This window comes from Gobio gobio (assembly GCF_949357685.1).
Source record: "Gobio gobio genome assembly, chromosome: 17".
NCBI classification, from domain to species: domain Eukaryota; kingdom Metazoa; phylum Chordata; class Actinopteri; order Cypriniformes; family Gobionidae; genus Gobio; species Gobio gobio.
The window spans coordinates 53,052,711-53,070,204 of NC_137110.1; the positions used below are offsets into that span (position 1 = coordinate 53,052,711).

Sequence of the window (17,494 nt, forward strand, 5' to 3'; positions counted from 1 at the left end):
CACAATGACATCACAGCCGGACACATTCTGAGATTGAGCGTTTGCTGGGCCGGGTGTCTATAAAAGCTTTTCTTTGACTAACAAGGAAGTTTTCAGCTCTGAGACTTACAGGATATTCTTATATCATGATGAACTTCTATATATCAAAGGCTGAATGAAAAGTAGATTTCTCAATTCATGAGCCCTTTAAACACATCTGCATTTCTTCTCTTCTCTAGCTGGTTTCCTGACCTAGTCTAATAAACCTGGTGTTGTTTCCTTCAGCGACTGTTGGCTCTTTGACGAATGCTTTATAAAGTGCTGTATAAATAAACTCTGGATCTCAGAGCTGCTGCAAACACCCACATCTCTATGATCAGATGTGTTCTCACTGCTCATTTCTGTTGTGTGTGTATTTTGTTATTGAGAGGAAAGCTAGCAGCACTTGTTCATCTAAACGTTGCTCTCTCGCCGTCGCGACGTTGTTTATCGATGCTCACGTATTTCAAACTTCTTTACCCCAAAGTGAAAAATGAAAAAGACCTTTGCTGTGAGTATAACGGGCCTTTAGAGCAACACTAGAATGGTGTTTCAATCCATCCCACAGTTCGTCATTTCTAAAACAAGAGTTTCTTTTTCAAATGTTCCTCGCTCTCTCGATGTGTCCTCTGGCTTAAACAGAGATATGAATCAATAAACCCTCAGATATACGCTGACATCCCATGCTAAATTGATTTGTTTATTTTTACTGGCAGTAGAATGACCTTCATGAAGGGTCAGCACTTGGCACCTTGGGGGATTGCTGTATTTTTTTGTTTCATATGTTAAACAAATGGAGGTTGAGAGCGGTTAGAGGCAGAACTTTTGCCAGGAATGGTGCTGTTGCTACGGCAACAAATGGAGCGCTTAGGTAGAGTGAGCTTGAAGAGTTCTTCACTAACCCATCCAGAACGTGTGTGTGTGTGTGTGTGTGTGTGTGTGTGTGTGTGTGTGTGTGTGTGTGTGTGTGTGTGTGTGTGTGTGTGTGTGTGTGTGTGTTAGCTATAGTTTTGTAGTTTGTATCTTTCTTCAGTTGAATCTGGCAAAACCTCCTTACAGTGACATTAGTTGACATCTTCATTTGGAAAAATGATTCATAGATAAATCATTTTAAAATGAGGGTTTAGTTGGTGTGTCTTGATTTAGATAGTTGTGTGTGTGTGTGTGTGTGTGTGTGTGTGTGTGTGTGTGTGTGTCTGTCATCAATTAGCAGTGTAAATGAGTGTGGGTGGTTAATTGTGTGTTTGGGAGGTCAGCTGTAAAGCGCTCAGACACACATCTGGATTGTTTGTTTGGACTAATTGGACAGAAACACACTCTCAGTTAAGCTGATCTACAGAGAGTCATGTGATTGATTGTTCATTATTTGTTGTTCGTGTTCGGCTCTTTTCTGACCTTTTTGGAAACTTCGGCTGATAGTGAGTTCTGGGGAAGATCGAGTCGTCATCGAGCGCTTCCTTTGAGAAAACTCATTACATTTATATGAGCTAATATGAAATGTATGAATGAAGTGAATGTGTAAAGTTTCAACAGTTTTCTTTTAGTGGTAGGGTCAGTGTTGTTTCCGTTAGCAATGGTGATGTGCTCATTTGTGACTAACCCTAACCTTAGACTAAAGACTGAATATGTCCTGTGTGAGAGAGACGAGTCTTTCTTTCATGTTGTCTTATTACCGCATGAAAACCCTTTTTATCACAGATATCCAACTCCAGTATGACCTTGAAGAAATGCTCCAATAAAGCTTCACTGAAGTGAGTGAGTGTAAGGCATTATCCTGCCGTCTCTTCCTTCTGTTTGCTTTAGAAGCATCAGTTCTGTGACCGTTTGATTTATAATAAATACATGTCTAAGATATGTGCTATTGATTTCTTATCAAAATATCTAAACTGCTAAATATCTGTAAATGCTTTAGTGAAGAATGCTGAGCTATAAAAAGTCAGCAGTGTTTTATATTTGACTCCGAGGACGCTGATGGAGTCTCAGTCACTAACACACATTCTGTGACTGAAGGAAGAATACGCTGTTGCTAGGAGCTGCATTAGTGTGTGTGTGTGTGTGTGTGTGTGTGTGTGTGTCACTTGCTTCATTTTCACTTTCAGCATCCATTTTATTCCTCTAATGCCATTGGCTGCATATCAAGCGATCACCCGTCAGATGATCAACACAGATCACATGGGCTGTACAATTAGTGCACATTCTGTTATCCAAATCCAAATGCAGAGATTGTAAACGTTCTGGCAATCATTGCAAATGACAGATTTCTGCAAATTCACAATTTCAAGCTACAAGATTTTGTCATTTCAGTTTAGAAAATTAAAGTATTTTTTATAGTTCAGGGACTTTATTTTCAGATGGTTCCGATTATTTTAATGTCCCCAAACATTGTCCTGAAGTCTTTCTATGTTGATTGGACCTGAACGTGTGTTTTCCGTTGTATCCGGATGAGGGCGGTACAGTTTTACTGCATGCCTGATTAAACAGATCAGAATTCTTCCATATTTAGTGCCATTTAAAAGCTTATTACAATGTGAAAATAATGTGGACACTCTTAATTGAGATATTTATAGTTGTTAATTTATTGTTTGACTCCATGTAAACCCTAGAAAAGAGAAAATGTTTGATAAAGTTTCAAGCCTGTCATGATCTGTGTGACTGAGATGTGATTTATGACTGTAACCACTCGAGTGGGTCCTGACACGTGTTGCCTAACTCCAATAATCGCCGTAATCATACTTTAGACCTGATATAGTCAAATGGAATAAATGTTGATGCCAATCAAATTCTGCAGCAGAGCGATGACATCTCAGATCAGACCTAGTATCATGTATACTTCATTCAGCCAAGGATGAAAGCCGCCCCCTCGCTTCAAATATGGTAGAACTATCACTGCCGCCACTAAAGATTGCTTTGTAAATAATCTTCCTCATCAGTATCATCTCCTCAGCATCCCAGAGAGCTTAGAATAACTCGATGTTAGAAAACTCAGAAACTATTGACTCTCTTTCCCAGCACTTTAGACACCTGCTTCCAGAGGTCATAGATCCTCTTCTTAATATCATTAATTCATCTTTGTCATTAGGATATGTACCGAAAACTTTTAAGTTGGCTATTATTAAACCACTTATTAAAAAAACGCAACTTGATCCTCCAGAATTAGTCAATTACAGGCCAATCTCAAATCTACCCTTTCTGTCAGAAACACTAGAAAAGGCAGTGTCTTCACAATTATGTTCCTTTTTAGAAAGAAATGGTATCTGTGAGGATTTCCAGTCAGGATTTAGAGCGTATCATAGCACTGAGACTGCTCTCATCAGAGTTACACATGATTTACTCTTATCATCCGATTGTGGCTGTATCTCTCTATTAGTGTTACTCGATCTTAGCGCTGCATTTGATACTATCGACCTCAACATTCTTCTGAATTGACTCAAATTAGCTGTTGTAGCAGTTCGTTTTCATTGTTATGCTGATGATACCTCCGCGCGGAGTAACCTAGATTACTGTCTAACACTTGATGTCTGCTCTGTCAAGTGTTGATTATTTATTCTTCATCTCCAACGTCATTCTAAACTAACAAAGTTGTGGGAATTTTAGCATGTAGTAAAAATAACAAACCATGTGTATTAGATCGTTTGCTTGTGGTCGTGTCTGACATTTTAAAAGATGGAAACAATCGAAATACTTTTAATTTATGTTTTTTATTATTTCACTTAATCATAGACATACCGTCTAACTCTAAAATAAAAAAATTAAAACAATGAATGAATCACTGACCATCAACCAAGTACATTTACCAGGTTAGTTCCATTGACAGAGCTGATTGTTATACACTCTTAAACCATCTTAAAAAAAACAAGATTTTGTATATTTGAGACCAGCTTGTGCTGCTTACAAAATATTACACCCATGCACACAAAACACAGGCGAATGACAGGTCTTCATATTCTGTATTAAAATTTCCTTTCATATACAAATCTACTATGAACAGAACGTAGAAGCACACAATCAGTCTGTGCTAATGCTTGAAAACCCATGAACCGGTCAAAGTCTTCATCATGAAGCTCAACGTACCAAAAGTAATGCATGGGACTAAAATCCACCAGCACAAATAAGAAGCAGCAACAATAAAATATTCGGAACAAAGAAAACTGTACAAAGTAGGAATGACAGGAATTAAATTAATTGCTAAAACCTAAAAAAAGTAACTAAACAAAAACAAAAGCTAAGCATTTTACAAGATCAACCAACTCGATTCTTTTGGAGGTGAAACTGTTGTGAGAGACACGGCTCAAGGTTCGTTTGAGAGCGACGCTCTGGAAGGCAAATAAAATGAACATTTCACATGCACATTGTATTGATTTTGTAGGTACCAATCCCGCCTCATGCATGGGGGTTTCCAACATTATCAAAGCTGCAACGGTTTGTTTGGAGAGCTGAAGAGGAACACGAGCTGATTTGGTACACGGTATTCTCCAGACTGGATCTTTTTTCTCCATGTAAATCCAATGGAATGAGTTTGAGCACAGAGGCAAAATCATTTAACATACACTGTGGTCTTGTGATCAGTCGAACACCTCACTTTTCAAGACTGTGTGTAGAAAAAGGTGCAACACAAGATGCTAACGCATGCTTTGAAATCCTGTTCTCCATTTCATTACAGTTGTTTTGCAGCTTTTTCCTGTAATGCACATGCAGGTCAATAAACGGGTCTGAAACGCCAACGCCTGCCTTCAGCTCTGTGGCGTGACTTTTGGCCACTGTTACAGCATCACTAGACAGTTCTGAGGCATCACTTACAGCAGCGTTTGTACAGCTCATCGAACACCGCTGTCCAAGTAAACATGCTGAAAAGGTGTTCTTTTCTCCAAACACACTGGAATAATGTGTTCATGACATTACTGACTTCAGGCAAAGTTCCTCAGAATTCATTGGCAGTTCCTCCACAAAGGCACAGCCTCTCTGAGAAGCTTCAGAAAAGTGGCGGAGACGAGTCAGGGCTCCACCGTGTGGTCAAACGCTGAAGTGCTTGTGCTGTGACGTTCATCTAGTGTTTCCAGAGCCTGTTGTGGGTTCGTTAGACCCTTGTTTTCCATCCACCCTTCTGGCAGAATGATCTGCTGGCTGATTTAAACGGCCCTCGGCATCTGCGACATATCAAGCCGATAAGACAGAAATCTCCAAAAACAAACACCTCAAGTGACTTCAGCTTGAATGCGTTGCTTTGGGGCCACAGTGCTAGCGGGCTACATCGCTAACATGGTGAGTTAGCCTTTGTGCCCTGAGGACTCTGTGCTGTCCTGCCGCCCTCAGCGAGAGTCTCCGTCAGACGAGACGCAGAAGAGCTCGGACGTTTGTAAACTCCCGTCCCCTACATCGGCGGCTCCTCTTCCATGGGCTCGTCCTCCGTCCTGAGGAGAAACACAACACAGATGGTGTGAGGAGAGGAAAGGCAAGGTCGGGTGAACATGAAAGGAGGGAAAACACTTGTACCTTTTCTCCATGGCCGCCACAGATAAAGAAGCCATCGCCGTCACCGTCTCATTCTCTTCAGAATCGCCCCTCTGAGCTTCCAGCAGAGACAGGCCGAGGCCGGACGCCGGCCGCTGGACGGACCTCCAGTACTGACCTACACACACACACACACACACATCAACCATACGGGATCGGTCCAGGTCCGGCTCTACTGACCGCATGTGTGTCATCAACGGCGGTTAAAATACTTTCATCGTCCCTCCGTTTGTAAAAAGAAGCCAAAGTCTCTGGAGTGAAGAATATCCTGGAGGCGTTACAAGCAGCTCATCATTTTATCAAAGCGTTTGTATATAATCGTTATCATGAATGTCATCTGAGCTGTTTGAACACAATGGACACATTAACTGTCATCGATCCTGTGATAAGTTCTAGCTTTAGTTCCTGCACAGCATGGGCTCCAATCCCCGGCTTCATGCACACCTCACTCTGGATTAAAGGGTTAGTTCACCCAAAAATGTAAATTCTGTCATTAATTCCTCACCCTCATGTGGTTGGACGCCCGTCAGACCTCCGTTCATCTTCAGACACAAATGAAGATATTTTAGTGTAAAGCTGATGCTGAGAAAGGCTTCTGATTGGCCTCCATTGGCATTCAGTTCATTTACACTCACAAGACCCATAAAAGGCACTAAAAACGTCGTTACAAAGTCCATCTCACCACAGTGACTCTACAATAATTTTACAAAGCGATGACAATCGTTTTTGTTTGCAAAAAAATCAAAATAACACCTTTATCCAGCTTGTTCTTGTCTTCCGTGTGTGTCTCCACGACGCATGCGTGAGAATATGAGCAGATCCGGCGTTCGGACACATGACCCAGAAGAGATTTGTTTACGAGCAGAGGAAGACGCGCGTATCTCAGCTGTTGAATTCTACACTGATCGTGCTTTAGGTCTCGCTGTAGAGCTCAAATGGGGCTAAAGTGGCATTTCATGGATTCCCGAACACCGGATCTGCTCATATTCTCACGCATGCGTCGTGGAGACACACACGGAAGACAAGAAGAAGTTGAATAAAGTCGTTATTTTGATTTTTTTTTTGCGTACAAAAACTATTGTCGTCGCTTCGTAAAATTATTGTAGAGTCACTGTGGTGAGATGGACTTTGTAACGATGTTTTTAGTGCCTTTTATGGGTCTTGTGAGTGTAAATGTACTGAATGCCAATGGAGGCCAATCTGAAGCCTTTCTCAGCATCAGCTTTACACTAAAATATCTTCATTTGTGTCTGAAGATGAACGGAGGTCTGACGGGTGTCCAACCACATGAGGCTCAGTCATTAAAGACACAATTGACATTATTGGGTGAACTAACCCTTTAAGGTAAAGGTGTCCATATAGAATATAAAAAGGTCAGTAAGTGATTCTTTCACACTAGTCCTCAGTCAAGCTGACTTCCACTGTAAGTCCATTAATGTGCAGATGATATTTGACTGAACCTGGAAAATTTGACAGAAGTAAATGATTATTTGTGATGATTTAAGACTTGAAATACCCACTGTGACTTTCTAAGACTTTCTCTAAGGACCTGACGGCGTTCTCATTGGGTCTCTGCTTCAGGATGTCTGCTGGAAATGGCTCTGGCTGTTCAACACACAAAGACAAGCGTGAGATCCTAACCACACACCTGCCTCATGCAAATGAAAACTTGCAAAGGATGATGGGAAATCAGAACTACCTCTATTCCCAGGAGCGCTGAGACACAGGCCTCGGACGCGTCACATATGGCCCTGAGGTCGTGACCTCCCTCCAGCGCCAGGACCACGCGACCCCCGGCCAATCCCATCAGCTGCTTGGTCAGGTGACCTAAACCTGTTCAAAGTATGTTGATGGCTTTTACTGAAACGGCCCAAATAATGACTCCACCTGGACAGTTGAGTTCAGGTTTCTAGCTCATAGTACTGAAGGAGGCGGGGCTTACATCTGGAGGTGAGTGTATATCCTCCCAGTGGCGGTGGATGACCCTCCACAGCATCAAACCCAGCTGACACCAGCACCACATCTGGAGCGAACTCGTTCGCGATCGGCATAACCACCGTCCTGCGACACACACACTTCACATTAATGAGCAATGGATGTTTATGTGGCCGTTCCTGATGAGACTCGCAGTCTTCTGCATCTGAGCTCTTCCTTCTGCTCTGCTCAGGACATTAAGAGCTCAAAATAAAATGTTTCCTCAAAACTCCCTGACAACATGACTAGCGCTCGAGCTGTGGCTAAAGCGTGAGAGACTGAGAGGATCGTCCTCATCTGATGGGTCGACACTCGCGATGTCTCGTAAATGATGATGATGATGAGCACGAAAGTGTAAGAAAGACTCGTCATCTTCGTTGAATGGGATTCAATTCGATTTTCTTTTCATGGTCAGAGAAACTGTAACTGTCCTTTTCATTGACACTGCAGTGAATTCTCTTTCATTAAATATTCACACATGAATTAAATAATTTCGCGACAGGACAGAATGAAGGAAGAACACTGCGTTACATTTACATTAGAATTTGTTAACTCGTGAGATTTGAGCTTCTGCAGAAAGCCATCGGTCAGCCAGAGCGCTGGAATCGGCCGAGATGAACACGCGTCGTCCAGTGTTTTCGAGAGAGCCTCTGGTGTGTGTGTGTGTGTGTGTGTGTGCTAGAAACACCGATGATTTACTGTTTTCTGTTCAGTCTAGCTCAGATTTCTGTCCTTGAAACCGCAAGAGCAGGGATGGCAGTGTGTAGAGACTGAGGATCTGTCATCTGCTCTACAAACATGTTGGACACGAGCTGCTCGACAAACAACACACGTGAGTGTCAGAGTGTGTGAATGTGTAAGAGTTTGAGAGAGAGTGTGTGTATGAGTGTGTGTGTGTGTGTGTGTGTGTGTGATGGGTAGGTTTAGGGGCAGGGGCAGTGTGTGTGTGTGTGTGTGTGAGATGGGTAGGTTTAGGGGCAGGGGCAGTGTGTGTGTGTGTGTGTGTGAGATGGGTAGGTTTAAGGGCAGGGGCAGTGTGTGTGTGTGTGAGAGATGGGTAGGTTTAAGGGCAGGGGCAGTGTGTGTGTGTGTGTGAGATGGGTAGGTTTAAGGGCAGGGGCAGTGTGTGTGTATGTGTGTGTGTGATGGATAGGTTTAGGGGCAGGCAGGGGTAGTGTGTGTGTGTGTGTGTGTGTGTGTGTGTGTGTGTGTGTGAGATGGGTAGGTTTAAGGGCAGGGGCAGTGTGTGTGTGTGTGTGTGTGTGATGGGTAGGTTTAGGGGCAGGGGCAGTGTGTGTGTGTGTGTGTGTGTGTGTGATGGGTAGGTTTAGGGGCAGTGTAAGGGGATAGAAAATACGGTTTGTACGGTATAAAAACCATTACGCCTATGGAATGTCCTCACATTTCACAAAAACAAACGTGTGTGTGTGTGTGTGTGTGAGTGTGTGAGAGAGTGTGAGTGTGTGTTCTCATGTAGTAAAACACTAAGCGCTTCCTGAAGTCTTCACCCATCAGGTGAACAGGTGAAGGGTCAGAGTCACTGGTACCTGAATGCTGTGAGATATTCCGGGTCGCCCATGGGCGGCTCCAGACCTCCAGTAAACGCCACATTGACATTGAACCCGACTCCCGGCCCACTGCCCACCTGTTGAAAGGCAGTGAAGTAAGGAAAGACAAAATCCTGCACGCAGTCGACTCGCTCATGATCTCGGCCTCACCTCTTCTGGAGCGCCGCTGCCCGGGAAGAAGTTGCCATCGTCATAGCGATGCAGAGAGACGTACAGAACGCCGGGGTCGCCGTAGAACGCCTGTTGGGTTCCGTTACCGTGATGGACGTCCTGAAGGTATTTAACAAAAACATCAAGAGTTAAAGGGTTAGTTCACCCAAAACTGTAAATTGTGTCATTAATGACTGAGCCTCATGTGGTTGGACACCCGTCAGACCTCCGTTCATCTTCAGACACAAATGAAGATATTTTAGTGTAAATCTGATGCTCTGAAAGGCCTCCATTGGCTCAACTTTACACTCTCAAGACCCTTAAAAGACACTAAAGACTAAAGTTACAAAGTCCATCTCACTACAGCGGCTCTACAATAACTTTATGAAGACGAGAATAGTTTCTGTGCGCAAAAAAACCCTAAATAACGACTTATATAGAGATGACAATTTCAAAACACGGCATCATGAAGCTTCGAAGCGTTATGAATCAGTGAGTCGATTCAGCGGTTCGGAGCGAGTTGAATCAGTGAGTCGATTCAGCGGTTCAGAGCGTTATGAATCAGTGAGTCGATTCAGCGGTTCGGAGCGAGTTGAATCAGTGAGTCGATTCAGCGGTTCAGAGCGTTATGAATCAGTGAGTCGATTCAACGGTTCAGAGCGTTATTAATCAGTGAGTTGATTCAGCGGTTCAGAACATTATGAATCAGTGAGTCGATTCAGCGGTTTAGAGCGTTATGAATCAGTGAGTCGATTCAGTGGTTTGAATCGCTAAAGTCAAGTGATTTCAGCAGTTTGGCGGTTTGACACGCGATCCGAATCATGAATCGACTCACTGATTCATAACGCTCTGAAGCTTCATGGTGCCGTGTTTTGAAATCGTCATCACTATATAAGTCGTTATTTAGGGTTTTTTTGCGCACAGAAACTATTCTCGTCTTCATAAAGTTATTGTAGAGCCGCTGTAGTGAGATGGACTTTGTAACTTTAGTCTTTAGTGTCTTTTAAGGGTCTTGAGAGTGTAAAGTTGAGCCAATGGAGGCCTTTCAGAGCATCAGATTTACACTAAAATATCTTCATTTGTGTCTGAAGATGAACGGAGGTCTGACGGGTGTCCAACCACATGAGGCTCAGTCATTAATGACACAATTTACATTTTTGGGTGAACTAACCCTTTAAACCAAGAGAAAAGAAAATATGATCTTAGTGCCAAGACATTGTTCAAAATGAACTCACCCAATCAACAATCAGAATTTTGCTGACATTGAGTCTTTGCTGTAAGAGTTTCGCTGCTATGGCAACAGAGTTAAAGTAACAGAAGCCCCTGTGATTGGACGAGAGCACCAGTGTTATTGACATGAATGAAGGATAAAGGAAAGAGCGACACAAGCGCAGAGGCGCGGCTCACATTGGCGTGCTTTCCTCCGCATGATGACCTGGGGGCCGAACCACAGCGAAGCCGTTCTGAGGGGAGAAACACGGCACTCTTCGTCAGTCAAATCACACACACACACACACACACACACACACACACACACACACACACACACACACACACACACACACAGAGAAGAACAGAGGGAAAGACAGCGGCAGACCTTCAGCTCTCCTGATGCCACTTTGAAGACGAGTTCGACCACAGAACCGACGGCCAGACGTGCAGCACTCGACGAGTGGACCTCATTCCAGACGGTGTCACTGTCCACCTTCAGGAAACAACCCAGAATCCTCTTTAAAGGGTTAGTTCACCCAAAAATGTAAATTGTGTCATTAATGACTGAGCCTCATGTGGTTGGACACCCGTCAGACCTCCGTTCATCTTCAGACACAAATGAAGATATTTTAGTGTAAATCTGATGCTCTGAAAGGCCTCCATTGGCTCAACTTTACACTCTCAAGACCCTTAAAAGACACTAAAGACTAAAGTTACAAAGTCCATCTCACTACAGCGGCTCTACAATAACTTTATGAAGACGAGAATAGTTTCTGTGCGCAAAAAACCCCAAAATAACGACTTATATAGTGATGACGATTTCAAAACACGGCATCATGAAGCTTCAGAGCGTTATGAATCAGTGAGTCAATTCAGCGGTTCAGAGCGTTATGAATCAGTGAGTCGATTCAGCAGTTCAGAGCGTTATGAATCAGTGAGTCGATTCAGAGGTTCGGAGCATTATGAATCATTGAATCGATTCAGCGTTTCGGAGCGTTATGAATCAGTGAGTCGATTCAGCAGTTCGGATCGCCAAAGTCACGTATTTCAGCAGTTTGGCGGTTTGACACACGATCCGAATCATGATTCGACTCACTGATTCATAACGCTCTGAACTGCTGAATCGACTCGCTGATTCATAACGCTCCGAACCGCTGAATCGACTCACTGATTCATAACGCTTCGAAGCTTCATGATGCCGTGTTTTGAAATCGTCATCACTATATAAGTCGTTATTTAGGGTTTTTTGCGCACAGAAACTATTCTCGTCTTCATAAAGTTATTGTAGAGCCGCTGTAGTGAGATGGACTTTGTAACTTTAGTCTTTAGTGTCTTTTAAGGGTCTTGAGAGTGTAAAGTGCATTGAGCCAATGGAGGCCTTTCAGAGCATCAGATTTACACTAAAATATCTTCATTTGTGTCTGAAGATGAACGGAGGTCTGACGGGTGTCCAACCACATGAGGCTCAGTCATTAATGACACAATTTACAGTTTTGGGTGAACTAACCTTTTAATGCTGCACACGATGGAGAGATGGAGAGATGGACCTGGGCTGTGTCCGAAACCCCCCCAATAGCCCTAAATAGGGCCACATTTGAAGGCACTGCCCTTTATAGTGGTGTCCGAAACCGAATGCCCTCATTCAATCCCACAATGCACTGCAAAAATGAGTGTACAACTGATGCACACTCAACAGCTAGAGAATACCCACAATGCACTGGTCGTGCAGAATGAATGCCCGCGTCTCTCCAGAAGATGGCGCCGCAACTCAATCATCCATCCATCCATTTTCCAAGTGGCTACAGCGTAAACTCATATAGATTCCTTTTACTTTATTAAACAATTTGATTACGGTACGCTAGCTTCCATGACCTGGAGCTGAAGTTTCAAATGATTCTTAAACAGCAAAAGCGGCAATCAGTGTCCGAATTCCCTCACTCGTGTTCATTCCCTCCATCAAGGGGACATTATTAGTGGAGTAATGTAGGGAACAGGGAATGAGGGAAAAGGGGGCGATTTCAGACACAGCCCTGGTTTTTGTTTCTACTCACCCCAATACCGCCACACGGCAACCTGACAAACATGGATATGAGCGAACCTGCGACAGGAGAGACAGACAGGTGTGATTATAGTGAAGCCTCTGTCTGTCTGTCTGTCTGAGATCATGATGTCTTTAGGGTTGTGTAAGTCTTACTGTCCAGTTTCTGCCGGAGTGGGTTGGTCCCATACAACATGACATGAGCTTCAGAATGAACCGTCTGCAGCTCCTCTAATGTGGCCTTTCTTCCACGGATACACTGAAAATCCAAGGACAGAGATTGACTAGAGGAGGGGTTTTCAAACCGGGGTCCGGGGCCCCAGGGGTCTTCCATAAAGTTCTAAGCGTTCTAACGCGAGGCGTTATCTCTGTAGCCTATTCCCGGGACATCAGTGCCATATGAAGCCTTGTTTAAGGCTTTTAATAGTGTGGTTTTGGTCAAGTTTACTAAAGTAAACATTGTCGTGTATGTTCTTCTAGCCGCTGTTTCATGATGGTTTATAGAAAAATTACCCCGAGTCGTCCTCTGTCGTTTCAAAGAACAACACAACGGAGAGCGCAGGAGGCCGCGTTAGGGTTGTGCTGACATTGTGATGCCACGCCCCCGTTGCGAGTCTGTTGTGTGCGACACACACTAATCCTCTTCTATAGTATTAGTTAAACAAAATTTTTTGCAGGGATTGCTCTGTAAATTAAATTGAGAATGTAACTAATGCATATATGCTATTTTAAATACTGTAGTCTATGCCAGATATATAGCCTACATTTGAAATAATTTGAGGCTGAAACATCCATAAGCATGCGGGTGAATATATAAAACAAAAATGATTTTCAGTAAATAATGGTAACTTCAAGAATATATGAAAATTAAATATTAGTATTCAAAAACCCCTTATGATGACAAAAAAAAAGGAGGACCGTGACGTCGCCCGGTACGGCGCAGCCGGGGCCCCACCCTGGAGCCAGGCCTGGGGTTGGGGCTCGTATGCGAGCGCCTGGTGGCCGGGCCTTCCCCCACGGGGTCCGGCCGGGCTCAGCCCAAAGGAGCGACGTGGGGACACCTTCCCGTGGGCCCACCACTCACAGGAGGGACCGTAAGGGGCCGGTGCAGAGAAAATCGGGCAGCAGTCGAAGGCAGGAGCCTAGACAACCCGATCCCTGGACAAGGAAACTGGCTCTTGGGACATGGAATGTCACCTCACTGGTGGGGAAGGAGCCTGAGATTGTGCGTGAGGTTGAGAGGTTCCGACTAGAGATAGTCGGAATCACCTCTACGCACGGCTTGGGCTCTGGAACCACACTCCTCGAGAGAGGATGGACTCTTCACCACTCCGGAGTTGCCCATGGTGAGAGGCGGCGGGCTGGTGTGGGTTTGCTTATAGCCCCCCAGCTCTGCTGCCATGTGTTGGAGTTCACCCCGGTGAACGAAAGGGTCGTTTCCCTGCGGCTTCGGCTCAGGGATAGGTCTCTCACTGTCGTTTGTGCCTTCGGGCCGAATAGCAGTGCAGAGTATCCAACCTTTTTAGAGTCTCTGGGAGGGGTGCTGGAAAGTGCTCCGACTGGGGACTCACAGTGACACACAGGGACTCACAGTGGGCAATGAAAGTGACACCTGGAGGGGCGTGATTGGGAGGAACGGCCCCCCTGATCTGAACCCGAGTGGTGTTCAGTTATTGGACTTCTGTGCTAGTTACGGTTTGTCCATAACGAACACCATGTTCAGGCATAAGAGTGTCCATCAGTGCACATGGCACCAGGACACTCTAGGTCGTAGGTCAATGATCGACTTTATGGTCGTTTCATCTGACCTGCGGCCGTATGTCTTGGACACTCGGGTGAAGAGAGGGGCGGAGCTGTCAACTGATCACCACCTGGTGGTGAGTTGGATCCGATGGCGGGGGAGGAAGCTGGACAGACCCGGCAGACCCAAGCGTACTGTAAGGGTCTGCTGGGAACGTTTGGCCGAGTCTCCTGTCAGAGAGATCTTCAACTCCTACCTCCGGCAGAACTTCGACCGGATCCCGAGGGAGGCTGGAGATATTGAGTCCGAATGGACCATGTTCTCCACCTCCATTGTCAAAGCGGCCACTCGGAGCTGTGGCCGTAAGGTCTCCGGTGCATGTCGAGGCGGCAATCCCCGAACCTGGTGGTGGATACCGGAAGTAAGGATGCCGTCAAGCTGAAGAAGGAGTCCTATCGGGCCTGGATGGCTTGTAGGACTCCTGAGGCAGCTGACACGTACCGGCAGGCCAAGCGGACTGCAGCCCGGGTGGTTGTGGAGGCAAAAACTCGGGCCTGGGAGGAGTTCGGTGAGGCCATGGAAAAGGACTATCGGCTGGCCTCGAAGAGATTCTGGCAAACCGTTCGACGCCTCAGGAGGGGGAAGCAGTGCCCTACCAACACTGTTTACAGTGGCGATGGACGGCTGTTGACCTCAACTGGGGATATCGTCGGGCGGTGGAAGGAATACTTTGAGGATCTCCTCAATCCCGCCATCACGTCTTCCATTGAGGGCTCGGAGGTGGACTCGTCCATCACCCAAGCTGAAGTCACCGAGGTGGTCAAGAAACTCCTTAGTGACAAGGCACCGGGGTTGGATGAGATCCGCCCTGAGTACCTCAAGTCTCTGGATGTTGTGGACACTCTACAGGGTGCTGGAGGGTTCATGGGAGTTTGCCCAACCAGTCCACATGTGTTTTGTGGATTTGGAGAAGGCATTCGACTGTGTCCCTCGCGGCATCCTGTGGAGGGTGCTCAGGGAGTATGGGTGCTCAGGGAGTCCTTTGCTAAGGGCTGTCCGGTCCCTGTATGACCGAAGCAGGAGTTTGGTCCGCATTGCCGGCAGTAAGTCAGACTTGTTCCCGGTGCATGTTGGACTCCTTCAGGGCTGCCCTTTGTCGCCGGTTCTGTTCATCATTTTTATGGACAGAATTTCTAGGCGCAGCCAGGGGCCGGAGGGTATCAGGTTTGGGGACCACGCGGTTTCGTCTCTGCTCTTTGCGGATGATGTTGTCGTGTTGGCCTCCTCGAGCCAGGACCTTCAACACTGGGGCGGTTTGCAGCCGAGTGTGAAGCGGCTGGGATGAGGATCAGCACCTCCAAATCCGAGGCCATGGTCCTCAGTCGGAAAAGGGTGGCTTGCCCACTTCAGGTTGGTGGAGAGTTCCTGCCTCAAGTGGAGGAGTTCAAGTATCTTAGGGTCTTGTTCACGAGTGAGGGGAGGATGGAACGGGAGATTGAAACACGGATCGGTGCAGCTTCTGCAGTAATGCGGTCGATGTACCGGTTTGTTGTTGTGAAGAAAGAGCTAAGCCGTAAGGCGAAGCTCTCGATTTACCGGTCAATCTACGTTCCTACTCTCACCTATGGTCATGAGCTTTGGGTCATGACCGAAAGGACAAGATCCCGGATACAGGTGGCCGAAATGAGCTTTCTCCGCAAGGTGGCTGGGCGCTCCCTTAGAGATAGGGTGAGAAGCTCAGTCACTCGGGAGGAACTCGGAGTAGAGCCGCTGCTCCTCCACATCGAGAGGGGTCAGCTGAGGGGGCTCGGGCATCTGTTCCGGATGCCTCCTGAACGCCTTCCCGGGGAAGGTGTTTCAGGCATGTCCAACCGGGAGGAGGCCCCGGGGAAGACCAAGGACACGCTGGAGGGATTATGTCTTCCGGCTGGCCTGAGAACGCCTCGGTGTCCCCCCCGGAAGAGCTGGAGGAAGTGGCTAGGGAGAGGGAAGTCTGGGCATCTCTGCTTAGACTGCTGCCCCCACGACCCAGCCCTGGATAAAGCGGAAGAAGATGGATGGATGGATGGATAAATATTAGTAAGAAAAATATTTGATTCATACTATTTCCCCGCAAAGATGCGTCATTACCGCTCTGCGCTTTGAGAGGAATGGGACACTGGATAGACACCTTCTTGAATATCTTCGTCTTCATATGTTCTACTGATGTTGCAAAGCAACACTTGTTGTAAAAGGTCTGAAGAGCGGATTTTATCTTCCACAGGGTCAAGACATTTAGGCAATGTTTGATTATTCACTGCCAGAGAAAACTAAACTAAAATCACCGGCGTGTGTGAAATGCGCCATTCAAATAAACCAAACTTGACGCGCCTTACCAAGTTTAATAACAAGAACAAACTGTGTTAAATAAAATTTGAAGTAAAAAGGTATTCGTCCAACAGTGTTTTTGATCCTTTCCCACAGTAAAGGATGTGAATAGTTATAATAGACTTAATTATAAGCAAACAAAAGGAAGAAACGTTTACAATCCCCTGCGAACATGGCGACGTGAGTGAAGATTTGGGAAAAGAAACGAGATGTCTATGTCCATTGGGATAAAATGGACTAGGCCTATTGTTCAAATTCACGGAAAATCGAGTGACCTGATCCAGATCGCAAAACAGAATGAAAAAGTGCTATCTGACATTATTACCTTTCTAGGCTCAAAAAAGCTTTGTGCTTCACTCCTGTGGTAATATTCACGTGAAACAACATTCACATACAAAACACTGGGTTAGTAAAATAACAAAATTATTTTTTTAAAAGTAGAAAATAGTATTTATGTAAAGAGATATATTTAAAATAAAAAGAGCTCAACTCTTAAGTGGAAGGAACCTATTTTTCCCCCTCACGTGCAACCTATAGCGGATGAATCATTATTTGGGTTAGTAAAAATAACGAAATGATAGTTTTAAGAGAATAGTATATATATGCAGCAGTTTGCACGGTAAAATAAAATACATTTTGGCTGCTGTCTGTAGATTCCTTCATGCACAACTCGTATTCTCTCGGATGTTTCTTATGCAAATGTTTTAACAGCAGCTGTTGTTTAGGCTCCTTGTCATCACGAGACAAATCGGCATTGCAAATTGAACACGTAGCTCAACTTGAATCGCCTTCTTTTGACTTAAAGTAGCTACTGCCACGTTTTCTGTTCATGAGTTCCATTTTCACTTTCAACGGCGGCGTCATTACGTTCGACCAGCGGGGCGCGCATAGTGCAAGCCTAGGATTCGGGTTCGGTGG

The 17,494-nt window shown here is 45.3% G+C and overlaps 1 protein-coding gene across 3 annotated transcripts in view; it reads right to left on the reverse strand.

Annotated features, from left to right (window-relative positions):
* Positions 1–3,729: 3,729 nt before the first annotated feature.
* Positions 3,730–17,494, reverse strand: part of LOC307140945 (histone deacetylase 4-like) — a 98,510-nt gene continuing 84,745 nt past the window's right edge. For all 3 annotated transcript variants that reach the window (XM_079840763.1, XM_079840764.1, XM_079840765.1), the window contains 12 exons: positions 12,625–12,727; positions 12,482–12,528; positions 10,816–10,923; positions 10,626–10,681; positions 10,454–10,541; positions 9,219–9,338; positions 9,048–9,145; positions 7,469–7,587; positions 7,226–7,359; positions 7,047–7,131; positions 5,509–5,644; positions 3,730–5,426 (listed from right to left, as the gene is read on the reverse strand). In XM_079840763.1, coding sequence (XP_079696889.1) covers positions 5,387–5,426; positions 5,509–5,644; positions 7,047–7,131; positions 7,226–7,359; positions 7,469–7,587; positions 9,048–9,145; positions 9,219–9,338; positions 10,454–10,541; positions 10,626–10,681; positions 10,816–10,923; positions 12,482–12,528; positions 12,625–12,727 — 1,134 coding nt within the window. In that variant the 3' untranslated portion in view covers positions 3,730–5,386. The remainder of the gene's footprint in view (positions 5,427–5,508; positions 5,645–7,046; positions 7,132–7,225; positions 7,360–7,468; positions 7,588–9,047; positions 9,146–9,218; positions 9,339–10,453; positions 10,542–10,625; positions 10,682–10,815; positions 10,924–12,481; positions 12,529–12,624; positions 12,728–17,494) is intronic.